This window comes from Oryzias melastigma, linkage group LG13 (genome assembly GCF_002922805.2).
Source record: "Oryzias melastigma strain HK-1 linkage group LG13, ASM292280v2, whole genome shotgun sequence".
Lineage (NCBI taxonomy): Eukaryota > Metazoa > Chordata > Actinopteri > Beloniformes > Adrianichthyidae > Oryzias > Oryzias melastigma.
In genome coordinates, this window is record NC_050524.1 from 28,438,004 (window position 1) to 28,452,363 (window position 14,360).

The 14,360-nt window shown below is 38.6% G+C and overlaps 1 protein-coding gene across 1 annotated transcript in view; it reads right to left on the reverse strand.

Moving 5' to 3' along the window:
• clmpb (CXADR like membrane protein b) overlaps positions 1–13,995 on the reverse strand; it is a gene marked incomplete in the record, with an annotated part of 108,607 nt that extends 94,612 nt beyond the window's left edge. The window contains 1 exon segment of the mRNA XM_024281203.2: positions 13,136–13,995. Within this exon segment, the coding sequence (XP_024136971.1) occupies positions 13,136–13,166 (31 nt within the window).
• Between the last annotated feature and the right edge of the window lie 365 nt (positions 13,996–14,360).

Sequence of the window (14,360 nt, forward strand, 5' to 3'; positions counted from 1 at the left end):
TGGGAGGGGCTGGTGCTCGGATTGCAGGTTTTTAGAGAAATACTCAAAAATGCATGAATGGATTGAGAAAGTGTTTGGGGGTTATTCATACTGAGGAACAAATAATTATAATAATCTTAAAAGCTGAAAAAGTGTATTTTGCGCGGATATAGGCCATTTAAATAAAACTGTTATAGCTAAATAGAACTGAGATCATTATCTTATTAATTGTTCACTTATATCATCATATCGTCAGTGAAATATTAATCATTGAAATCGCAAGATTTCTTCTTGCAATCCACTTTTCTAAGTTAGATCTGGCAAACTGCAAAATGAATAAAGCAAAAACAACCTCTGAAGATCACAGGTTCGATTTTGATCATGTGTGTCGAAGTGTCCTTTGGCAAAACCCTCCACTGCTCCTTATGGTTAAAGGTCGGCGCCAGTGTTGGGTGTGAATGTGCATGAGTGAATGGGATTGTTATACTGTAAAGTCTTCTAAATAGGTACTAAAGCATTTTATAACTATACACCATTTACTATTAAGAGATTTAGCAAAACTGTTGTTTATTTTGTGTCCAATCAAATCACTGTAATTTGGGAGTACCAACATCTCATAAATGAACGAACACAGTATCTGTTCAAATCTCGTCTTAGGGGTCTATGAGAAACATTTGGGGATTATAACTGCATAGAACCTTAAAACGTAGGCTAATTCAGGATGTAGCTTCCACGTTCTGTGTTGTAGTGCAGTTTATGACAGAGGGTGGAATAAAAGATGTACGGCTCCACATCTGCATGGGCGATATAGCGTAAAGACTCCATTTCATCAACAAGTCAAGCCTAACGAGTTGGAAAAAAAAGATGGTGGTGCCATCTGCTCTTAACCACTTTGCTCGGAAAAGGGAAACGAAGTGGGAGGACAACAGGGGGGAGAAAAAAAAAAAAAAAAAGCTTTCTCAGCACTGACACTGTACTACAATAAGAACACTGTTTATAAGCTGGAACGGCTCCTGTAGACCAACATCCCAAAATAGAGGCCGATAAAATCCTCTTTTGCCGTTTCATCAGAGAGAGTGCTGCAATCAGGGACACCCCGCGCTTAATTTGTAGACAACTTACAAATTGATCAATGATATTCAGTTTACAGGGATTTTGCTGTGCTATGAAAGACCAAATGGGTGGCATTGTGGGTGGATAATTAACTCATCCATCACCCAACATCCTCTGCAAGAGAACAAGAGTGGCGGGCCAGGACTGCACCCGAAAATATTGCAGTTCTCACTGAACGCCAACTATTCTAGGTAAAGTTCTGATGACAAAGGATTTTGCTCCTATAAATAAATAATCAGCAGAACTGTGTGAACAAAAGGTCACTTCCAAGGGTTTGCTGCAGCTTGTAAAACAGATTAAGACCATTATTTACGCTCAATGTAACAACAACAACATTACACTTTTCTGGTTGGTACGACACGCCGCGGCTACACGGCCGAGACCTGACCAGCATTACCGATTTGGGAGGGATACTCCAGATGGTGCTCAGGTCTGCAGGTAAAAACACTTTGTCAAGCAACACTGTAATCATTGCCCAACCAAATCCCTCTCTTCCAAGCAAACACCATCTATCTTGAGGTCATTTCTGGCCCCTCTGTGGCGACGGAATGCCGCTGAAGATGAATGTGTGACGGAAGAGGCAGAGTGGCCTCAGCTGATTAAAGCCGCAAACGCTTCAGGGAAGACCGGCGAGCAAAGGAGGAAATGGAGTGAGACAATGGAGCGTGCAGGTTCAAAACACCTAATGAACTATCCTGCTTGCTGAGCTAATAGACTGCTTCCAATTGAAAGGAGCAGCAGGCGTCTAAATAGAGCGACGTGGAACATTTCTTCCTGTTCACTCAGTCAGCTCCCAATTGGTACATGGAGGGGGGGGGCATAAACATAGCTGACCTGCCATTCTTTAGTGCAGTGCAAGTTGATTTCATTCATCTGCAGTCAATTCGTGTGATTGTATTACGCACGATCCATTGTAGAATGTTCTGTGCAATGGTGCAGACCTTGGAAAAATAATACAATCCCAGCTATTTTCATGAAATCCTTCTGCTTTTTTTAGTGGATTTACCAGGACCCTCCCCAACCCCCCGTGGTCTGGGTCCAGCTGTGAGCTTTATTCTCTCGCCGTTTCTCATCTTTAAAAGCAGGATGCAGTTTCAATGTCCGAAATGGAATCTGGACACGATAATCAGCGATCGCAGTGTGAGAAGAGGCACGGCACAGATTGGGGTCTAGCAGGTGCACACCACGACCAATTAGAGAGCTTAAAGTCTGATGAAAATCCTGTTTTTTTAGTTTTTAACATGTCTGTGTGGCATTTATCTTATGAAAGAGAACAAATGTAATAAGAAATTATTTCATTTTTGCAAGTATTTCTCCTTTTAAATTGCGGTCAATTAAACTGTGCAGACAGGCTCAGTTTGAATTAATTAATTAAACAGCTGTACTGCACATGCACTAAACCCTCATCTGTTCCTAGTGTCTAGTTCAGGTTCTGGAGAAGAGAAGATGGTATCTTCACACTGACTGCAGTCAAATGAGCCGCCGTTCACATTTCTGTGGTCAAATCAGCATCACTGGATTTTTGGTGTGAGTTTCATCCAATACTTACGGTAGCAGGACTGAGAACGCTGGAAAATCTCCACCAGACTCCACGGAGCTTCTTGATGTGACCACGGAAATGTGAACGGCGGCTCATTTGACCGCAGTTGGAAAGGATTGTAAATCAATGAAAGAGCATTTTGATGTTAGCTTTGATTATTTTATCAAGAACTCTGAGAAACCAATGATTGAATGTATTGATCACAGTCAATAAACATTGGAGAATTAGCTAAAAGAGTCTTTGGTGAACTGGAAGGAGAAAGAATCAGGATTTTGGAGGAAGTTCTGTCCATGAAGATCTTCACTTCCTCGTCCAGCTGACATCTGGATCAGAACCATACGGCTGGACATTACCCAGATTGATGGACATTTTTATGTAGCAGCGGTGAAGATTTACACTAGTGAGACACAAAGCTATCATAATCAGACAGGGGGGGTCGTGGGAGGGGCTACTAAAAGCCACACCCCTCAGGGGACATTTTGGAAACTGAGGCTTCAGATCAACATGAAAAATAGCTTTTTAAGACATTTAGGTCGTGAGATTTTGGTCAAAAACGTCATAATCATGATTAAAACACTACTGGGAATGTTTTTTCTAATAGAAAAAATTGTCATGGGGGACTTTAACTGCTAAGAAAAAATTATCAATTATTGGACAGCTTTGTTGGTTTTGACCAACGACATTGTCTTCATAAAATTAGCGTCCAATTTCTCCAAGTCAGTCATGTTTCCCGGCATCCAGGCAACAGTGACAGCTTAAAGCAACCAATGTCACCCCTGTGCTGCTAATTGGCTATAAATGTTTAATCAATAAGTGCATTTTTCCCCCCTTGTCCATGTCATTGATGTAAGCACTATGCTAACTTGCAACTTAGTAATGGGGACTTTGCTTTTTTCCACCTGCTTGTTTACCTGGACAGCTGGATCGCACAGCTGCACACAAAACAAAGAGATTTCTCCGGTTTCAGAGACGGGGAAGATAGATCAAAAGTGCCTTCTGCTTAGAGAAGACAAGCGCGCCGGCTTTATGCTGCACCGCCAGATTTTCACTAAGGCAGAAAGCATTTGAGAGCATCACAACAAGGCTGGAGGCTCGGCGGTGATAGCATCGCAGCTCCGCCGTGATAAACAAATCACTTTTAAATGGTACTTTTTTGCGAGCTCTGTGAATTTTGATCACCTTTGCCCCCAATCCTTGCATCCTATTTGAAAGCAACGCCGATATCTACCAAGAATTAATAGGGTGCACCTTGAGAGGGATTAATCGATGCAAGACTATTCCATGCTCCATCACACTGACAACATCAGCATTATCTCAGCATCGCTGACTCTTTGATCTACTAACTGATTACAGAAAACAATCACAGACTTTGATTAAAATACAGTGCTAAAGCTAACAATCAGCAAATTACTTCACATTTTCCAACACGTGAAAAACCTGTGATTAAGTCTACGCCAAGAGGGCCCCATACGGTTTAAAAGTGGGCAGAAAACGTGGGTCCTGAATGGGTTTGTCCGCAGTTTCTGTGGTGGCCCCACTTGTGTTTGCCCACATTGGCTTAAGTGGGCGGTTTGGTGAGCTAGCGAGGGCTAGCAGAGCTACCTCCTCATGTACGTCATAAAGTACGCTGCAGATGGTGTACAGTCTTTTACTCTGAATTTAAAAAAAAACATGTTGAGCAACACTGTAATGATCCTTAATAAATCTTTTACAAAGTATGATCAGAAGTTTCTTTGATGAATATAGATCTGTAACACACATCCTTTGGCTGCGGGGGAGGGGATTCTTTCTATTTAAAGATCTGGCAATTTTGCTGATTCCTTCAGTCCCTAAACCCCGCGAATAAGGGGGGAGTACTTAAAAAAAAAAAAAAGTTATTGGACTAGGACGAGGGCCTGCAACCAGCGGCTTCAGAGCCAAGTCTGGCTCTTCTACCCCTCCACTGTGGCTCTCTGGTTAAAGAAAATATAAAGTTAAAAAAAAATTAAATAACTTATCACTCTGTGAGCTTCCAAAACAGAATATCCATACTTGAGAACTAAACATTTTTAAAAATGTCAGTGTTTTAAGTGTCCCTCATAGTTATAAAAATACAGTTAATTAGCTCTGTTTTAATTTTAGAAAGTCAGATTTATGAATTTCTGGCTAAGAAGCACCACAAACGTTGTAAAATAAAATGTTTTTTTTCTATTTTTTTCTATTGCGGACATTACACTACCTACCACTAGATTTGCTCCATCCAGGGGAGATAACATGATGAAATAAACGACTTCCTGGGTTGTGTTCCATGAGAAATTGACTAGAATGGCTCTTTAAGTGTTAAAGGGGGCCAACCTCTGGACTAGGACCTGGGTCTGCCACCTTTAACGCTAAAAGAGCCATTTGGTCTAGTTTCTTACAGACCAGAACCCAACAAGAGTCACAAAGTCCCATTTTATCACTTAAAAATATGTATGCTTTTTTGGCAGTTAAGTATTTATTTATTAATTTAGTTTTGAAATATTACAATAATTAAATACAACAGTGTCTCTGTATTTCTATATATAACAGGTGTAACTTATTTATTCTTGACAGCAGCACACACTAGTTCCTTTCAAAATAAAACCCACTCTGTGTTAAAAAAGTCCTCCTGCTGCAGCAGCTTTTCTTATAGTAAAAATGCAAGACAGTCACACATTATATTTTTTATCATTAGGATTTTTGGTGTGCTTTTTTTACTTTTAATCTAAAAAATAAATATTTTAGTAGAATCAAATTATTAAAACAAAACAAAACAAAAAAAAACACACAACTCAAACCACATTTGTTCAAAACTTTAACCACTTTAGTGCAATTTACCAAAATAAAAATACTTTTATTTGACTAACTATGAATAAAAAATACAAATTTAAAGAACATTTCTGCAGAATTTCTGACAGTAAATTAAACTTTTTTGCTTAGATGCTCGACATGTTAAAAATCTAAAGAGAAATGATGAAACTTAACTAACAAGTCTCTTTTCATTTTTCATTAAAGCTGAAGATTCACTATACAGGCATAAAAGAATCACAGGAATCACAGGTTACTGACCCCTTGACTAGGACTTCAATGATCAAGACGGTGTTTGTTTATTGAAAATGACTCTACAATGACATGGACTAAATCCCCCAAACAACAAAAGTAGTCTTTTTTAAACAGAAAATACTTAAATGACACATAAACAAAAAAAACCACAAAAGTGTGTTTGCATGCAGGATAGCCACAGTGAGACTGACTCGTCATATTCCTAAACTATTACATAATTTGTTGAGAGCCATCCCCTATGAGAAAGGCCAGGCCTGTAGTAATGCATTTTCCATAAACCATCGGAGCTCAATTTGTCTTGTATATTCTCTGAGGGGCACTACTCTTTGGAGGATGCAGTCCCAGAAATTGGACACAGCTACTGTGTGATGATTGGACTTTATTTAAATCCTGAGTGTTGTTACTGACTGCAGTAGCGAGGATGCGTGTGCAACAACAGCCTAAAGTAACGGGGGCGTAACCAGTCGGCGACAGCTCACTTTCATTTATTATGTCTAATTTTCATTTGAATAAAACTTCTTTTTCTCAAGACATATGTTCAATAATGACTTGCTCTTTTGAGAAGAGGTTTTACTTTATTAAAATAAATTTTTCTAGTGTGTAGTTTATTTACACGACACACATTAGCATATTCAAGACTTTAGCCTCAACATTTATTACACTATAAACTATTGTTGGGTTTACACATTTGACTAAATTCAACTCAAGCCAATCTTTATTTAAACATGAAATACTGAATTATCTAATCAAAGAAGAATTTGTCCCTAAAATACTATTTTTTGATTAAAAAATGCTTTTCTATTAGCTTTTATTTAAAGAATGTATGTTTTCTTTATTAAAAATACATTTTAAGTGAACATGTTCCTTCACAATAAACAGAATTTATATTTGCAATGAAAAAAGGTTTTTAATCACATTTTACTGAATAGAAAAATCAATTAAGGTATTTTGGCAGTTAGAAAAAACGCTGAAAGTCATGTCACAAAAATGTTTTTAATTGAACATCTGGACAAGTGTATGGAAATAATAGTTCAATTAATTAAAAAGTTAAAAAAAGTTAAATTAGTATAATTGAATATTTTTTAATGCACAAGATGTTATGAGATTCCAAAAGTAGGGAGATGTTTGACAATTCAATGACAAAAATGTTGATTAAAACTGAGAATAATTTATTTTAGTAGGAGTGAAGTGAATTGTAGGTCCAGGTACACATACTTTAGCCTCTGGGATGGAAACAATCCCACTTTGGTTCTCTGGTCTCCACATGTGGAATTTTTTAAATGTTCAAAATTCCTACTCAGGAATGAGCAGTTTGATCTGTGGTTTAAGTCTAAAAAAAACGAGGCGTCAACAATAGTGACCACTCAAGAGAGCAGAAAACCACATTATAATGCTTTGCAGCATTCACAGCATTCACACTGTAGTGATTCACTGTCAGCAATTTCAGCAATCCTGATATCAAAATATTCAGCTAGTTCAGAACATTCCTGGTTGTACTCAACTTTATAGTCTTTGAAATATTGAGCAAAATATATCACATAGGAAATGGATTAGAAATATCTCAAATCCTTCAAAAACTGGTGAACTTCTGCATACTTTCAGATAGAGACACCATTCAAACTTTAAAATTGTGTTTTTAGGGTAATTTGGAATTTAGCTTTTAATTTAAAAACATGCTAGCTGTTTTTGGCTTATTTAGACAATTAAGCTAACATTCTAGCATTATGCTAGTTGCCTTTTGGTAAATTCAGACATGTTTTGAGGTTTTTTTTGCCTAATTTGAAGTTAAGACAACATTTCAGTTTTATGCTAGCTGCTTTTTGCTTATTTAGACACGTTTACATGTTTGGTTTTTTTTGCCTAAGTTTTAGTGAAGCTAACATTTTAGCATTATGCTAGCTGTTTTTGGCTAATTTGGACATGTTTCGAATTTTTTTTTTCCTAATTTGGAGTTAAGGTAATATTTAGCATAATGCTAGCTGTTGTGTCTAAAGTTTATTTTTTTATGTTGCTTACGCAAATTGGGAGTTTAGCTAATATTTTAGAGCTATGCCAGCTGTTTTTGCAAAATTAGAAATTTTCCCAGTTTTTTGGCTAATTTAACATTTAGCTAATATTTTGGAAGCTATCAGATTTTTAAGTTTTTGTTTCAGCATCTTCAGCGGGCACATTCAGCTCACAGCATTCAAACTGACATAATTGCATGTAATGCTATATATCTAGTGGTAAATATATTCTTCTTCAGACCTGCCATAAACAAGGCAAGTGTCTTGTCTTTAATGCCAAAGATTGTTGATGACATTTAAACTGCTGTAAGTCTATGCTGAAATAACACAAAATGTCTGCCCCATTCATTCTTTCCTAAAAGCGCTCCACAGTTCAGAGTGCTGGCGTGGAAGCCGTGTGTGGAGGCTGCACATGTGGCTTCAGTTACTGCGAATGTGAGCCTCCCCAGAACATCTGTCAAAGATTAGCAGTAAAGTGAAATAGGCAGTTCCTGTTCATACATTCCAAAATAATCTGGGAGTCATTTTTTTTCCTCGTGCAGGATGAAAGGGGGAGGGTCCACCGGTCAAAAGCCCCTCACAAACCCGCCTCTGTCAAAGCATGTGTCTCGCATATAACAACATCTGTATGACAAAAGGTCCATACAGAAACCTGGCTGGAGAGCCTGGAAAAATGTGGGTGTGGCAAAAACCCACTAAAGAAAAAAAGAAATATTGTAGAAGCAGTCGTGTTTGGAAACGGCTAAGAATCTTTCTTTTTCCATCAGATGAAAATCTAACTCAAACCTCGACGGCCAGGAATAAAGGCTGTTACTGTGTGAAGGTGCACACAAACCTTCAAAGCGTGGCATTCAATTCCCTTCGTTGGAATACAAAAACCCTCTGACTAAAAGCACCATAATCAATGAAACATGACAAATCCCCATGGTGCAAAAAAAGGAAATGTTGGTATTCTGGAAAGTGTGCTGTCATTCAATGGTGGGGCGTCATTTGAAGCCAAATTATTGGGGATTTAACAATTTATCAATAAATCAATCTCTATTTCTAAAATCCAATTGATCTGTCCGAGGCAAATCCTTAATCAAATCGACCTTTAAAATCGTTTCAAACTGACATAAATCAATAATTGATGTTGGAAAGACTATTTGAAGCCAATTTAATAGGAATTATTTACAATTAATCAATAAAATAATCTCCATTTCTACAATCCAACTAGATCAATCTCTTCAAAGTAAGTTGGTAACCAAATTGACATATATATCATTATAAAATCTATTCAAACTGACATAAATCAATTATCGATCTTGGAAAATACCATTAGAGGTCAAATTAGTAGGGATTAGTCACAATTAATCAATAAATTGATCTTTATTCCTACCCAACTAGATCAATCTCTTCAAGGGAAGCTGTTAGTGAAATCCACCTCATTATAAAATCATTTCAAAATGACAAAAATCAATAATCGATATTGGAAAAGACCCTTTGAAGCAAACTAGTAGGGAACATTCGCAATTAATCGATAAATGAATCTTTATTCCTACAATCCAACCAGATTAAACTCTGAGGCAAGTTGATAATCAAATCTACCTAAATCATTTTAAAATTGATTAAAAATTGTTTTAATCAATAATCAACGTTGGAAATGACCATTTGAAGCTAATTAGTAAGGATTAGTCGCGATAAACCGATCTCTATTCCTATACTCCAACTAGATCAATCTCTTTAAGAATGAACCAATATGAACTAAGAATCAGATCATTAACCTCAAATTGTGATATCAATCAAATTTTGTTGCTAAAATTAATAGTTCCACCCCTAAACATCAGCACTGTTAGTGATGAGGGTCATTTGTTTAGAACACAACTGGACCTTTAGTCATCTGCAGGCCCCCGTCTGCCCCCTCGGTGGGGGTTTTGTATTCCGCACCGCTCCGTCCTTGCTGAGACATTTAGATGGGCCACTTTTGCCTTCAGTAATACAATCTGCTCATCGCAGGAATCAGTTTGCACTTTGTTCAGGATGTGACTGACATTGTAGGTCATTTGAAAATTGTGCATATTTTAGGGTCATCCTTGCTATTTTGAGCACGGCGTTCGAAATGGAACGACTGGATTATAGTTACTGGATTGCTTAAAGTCTGCGCAAAAAAAAAAAAAGAGAATAATAATATTGTGAACGCTTACAGGTGAGATCGACAGCCCTCCTCTCCTCATATGCTAACTGACAAATGCCTGAAATATCTCTCACGTCCAAAATCCCACCGAGCAGAGCTGACACTATTCTCACAGGCTCTCTGAAGACAAATATTTTCAAAGCTGAGATGATACATAGGGGGATGCCAAGAGATAATGCTGAAGAATAATGTAAGTCATAACTAGATCAAACGCAAGCCTGAACGTATGGTAACTAGATGTCAAATATCGAAAATGTCTCTGGGTTGGAATGTCAGAAGTCTGGGGCTGACTGTGTGTGGGAGTGTGATTCAGGCACAAGCACGTCAAGATGTCACTTCATAACCTCTGGCTCAGGAGGCTCCTGTCATCTTCACATTTCAGAGATCCTCTGCCTACCCCGGCAGACATGCTAAATATAGAATGGGGACAGAAATTCTGTTTGGAGCCACTGCTCTCTTTATCTACATCTAACACAGGCCTGCGCGCATAAACACGGCCATCTTCTCACTATTACATCCCTCACACGGCCCTGTTCTGTTGTCATTATCACTCACATCTCAACTTTATGAGGGGGTTCGTCCACACAAGAGAGATTCCTACAAAAGCTGCTCATACTTTCTGTCAAGTAACGGACACTGTGATTACAACTTAAGTCACTTTCCGACTGCAATCAATTCCCCTTAACCTGCAAAATCTTCACGTGCACCACTCAGCGGGAAAGTTATTTATTCGACCTTGCTCCGTTTCTTACTTTCGTCCGAGCAGAATTACCGAAGGGATTCACCCGGCTCCCCCTGGCAATAACTTAAGGTATATTATCTGTAACGTGAACAGTGGAAATTACATCACCAACAGATATTAAATTAAGGCTGCCTGAGGACGTGCAAATAAAAACTAGAAGAACCTTTATTAATGACTATTGATTTTTTTTTTTTTTTTTTTTAATAGCCACTTCTTCTTCTTAACACCAAATACCCTTCAACTCTTGCATTAAATAAATCAAATCAAATGAAATGCATTGTATCCTACCATAAACATGACAGGGGAAAAAAAGAAAAGAATGCCTCACCATGGCAACAACAAGTCTTTTCATACTCCAGGCAGAGCTATGTGGTTATTTTTGGAACACGTAGAGCTATTATTAGCCCCAGTGCTGGGCAATATGGAAAAAATTATACATCATGATAAAGATTATCACAATAACGATATATATCACGATATACCATAATAAAGTATATTTTGAGTTGTTCTCTGGAAAAATTGAGAAAAATTTGATTACTAACTTTTCTCTGACTTTATTTTTCAAGTAACTAGTTACAAATGAGAAAACTTTGTTTTAAGGTGCACAAAACTTTCCAGTTTCTTAGTAAGAAAACCCATTTTTGAAAAAAAAAGTTCAGCGATGAAAATAAACATATAAAAATTATAGAAGAGAAATGGCACGATAGACAGTTTTCTATCTCTTACCTGAAATAAATCATCACATCACCCACAATATATATTTATTGTCATATCGCCCACACAATATTTGTCATATCGCCCAGACGATATATATAGTCATATCGCCCACACAATATTTATCGTCACATCGCCCAGACAATATATATAGTCATATCACCCAGACGATATATATAGTCATATCACCCAGACGATATATATAGTCATATCGCCCACACAGTATTTATCGTCACATCGCCCAGACGATATATATAGTCATATCGCCCACACAGTATTTATCGTCACATCGCCCAGACGATATATATAGTCATATCGCCCACACAATATTTACCGTCATATCACTCGCAAGATATTTATATCGTCATATCACCCTCACGATTATATATCGTCATGTCATCCACAAGATATATGTATCGTCATATCCCTCGCAAAAAACAATATATATATACTGTCAAATTGCCCTATATATATATATATATATATATATATATATATATATACAGTATTTATATAGTCATTTCGCCCACAAAAAATGTATATTGTCATATCGCCCACCAGATGTATACATCTTCATTTCACCCACACAATATATATCATGATGTTGACCACAAGATAAATATATTGTCATATCGTCCACAAAATAGATGTGTTGTCATATCACACAGACGATATACATCGTCATATTGCCCACAAGATATATATATCGTCACATCGTCCACACAATATGTATCATCATATGGCCCTCAAGATATATATCGTCACATCGCCCACATGATATATGATCACATCGCCCACGATATAAATCTTCACATCACCGACACAATACGTATCGTCATATCACCCAGCACTAATTACATGTGTACATTTTTTTAGCTCCCGTTTTTCTGATATCTTCATCAGTGGAAAAATAAAATTAGAAACAAGTCTACAACAAAAGAGATGGTGACCTAACATAAAAAAGGACTGTATGATTGGAAGCTTTGAGCACAAACTGCTTTCCTTGTATCTAGTTCACGTAGACCTTTACCTCTTGAGTTGAACTACAGAGCAGAGGGATGGCTGCTGTAGATAAACAGATTAGGGGAAAGAAAAGGAGCGCGTGACAGCTCTTTGACTTTTTCTCCACATTGCAACACACCAAGGAGTGCAGGATCGCTCTCCGAAAGAACCCACTCTGCCAGATTCATCCCCCCTTATCTCATCCTCCACTTCAGCCGTGATAGGGAGAGCAGAAACTTTTTTTTCTCCATTTGGCAGAGAAGGTGATTCCACGTCACGGCGGCGAGAAGCTGCAACCTTACTGGAAGTCATTTGCCAACTTCCAGTCAGAGGAGTCAGAGTGGAATTAAACATTCCTCATTTAGCTCTGGACCTGGAAAACTCCTTCAGGCCATCTACGCCACACTTCTCCAGCAGGAGTTCAAGCAGTGTGCAGAAAAACAGGGTGAATTCACTAATGAGGATCCATTTTTGGATCCATACAAATGGATCACATATATATAAACCGGTGCGTTTGAAAGCTTGCGCATGCTCCTGCCTTTGAAAACAAGCACTGCTGGGTGGCAGATTTAAAGGGAGGGGTCAGGTGAACTTTTATCTCTATTGTGCCACTTTTCCTATAAGCTGCAGCTTGAAATAGAGCAGAAATAGTGGCAGAGACGCTGCAAGGGAATGAGGAGGTAAAATAATCAGAATAAATACAGTCTGACATCATTTTTGGAGCCACACACACACACAAAATAATTGAAGGAGTGTAAACAGACGGGCATGCTTTGTGAATGAAGAAATGCAAAGTGTCCTACCCAGAAACAAAGAGCCAAATAGCGCAGACATCACGGCTGGAAATCCCACATGAAACGGAGCTGGAAACAATGCGCTCAGAGTGCCTTCACACTCATTCAGCTGACCTAAGCGCAGGCACCATCAGCGAACACAAACGGGGAGGGAAAAAAGGAGTGGAAAAACGTCTCTGCTTCTTCTTCTTCCTCTTCTTCTTCTTCTTCAGCAGCGAATGAGTCCAAGGGCATCATATGTTGCGCGCGCCCGACGCATCTAAACCTCCCGAGAAGGAGAAGACGCGGAACAAAGGTGGCCGCTGCGCGTCATGCTCGTTCTCATCGCGCGGCGACTTGGCGTCAAATCAAAGTTCCCCGGCTGTCTGGCGGTGGCGTGGGACGTGTTGTCTCAGGGTCCCCTCTGTCTCCTCCTCGGCAGTCTCTCCTCATCTCCTCCTGCGCCGCGCAAAATGCCAGAGAGGAGGAGGAGGAGGAGGAGGAACAGAGGTTGATGATGATGATGGGGGGATGCTGAAGGATGGAGACCTCTAGAGTCTGAAGTTTTCTTACGCAGCAAAGATTCAAAAGGTTCTGGGGATGTTTGAATTCATGGAAACCACATCCTCTTTACTAATCCACCCATGCTCCTCCTGATTGATGCTCCTAGTCCTCCTGATCCTGCAGAATGAATGCAGAATAAAAGTCCAACTGTGTGTGCCAAAGCAAAAGAAGAGCCAGCAGGTTCATGATAAAAGACCCACTCCAGTGAAAAACTGTCATTTTTTTATGATGGAGGACATTTATGAAGAAAATTAAGCTCAAAATCTCATTTCTTATCATTTATTTTTCAAATTGTTGTGAATCAGGGGCAAATAAAAAAAATGCTGTTTGAAAAATTCATATTTGTGACGTAGAAAATATCCAGGATGGGCCAAGCTCCCTGCTCCCTGCATCCAGATGCCCTGCTGGCATCTGGATGAAACCTGGAGAGCTCCAATATGCTCGTCAATTGTTTTGTTGCACCATTAATGTTAGGCATGGGCTGTGACTGGTGAACAGTTACTCTGCACCATTAGTTCCATCCACAACTCAGAGCACAGGGTTTTTGGATTTTGCCAAAAATAAAAAAAAATAGCATATTTATGACTAAAACACAATTGACAGCATCATTTCATAACAAACCTCAGGTTTAATGTATAGAGTCAATACATAGCATTTGGTAAATTCGGTTTAGTGAGATGTTGGTATTGGT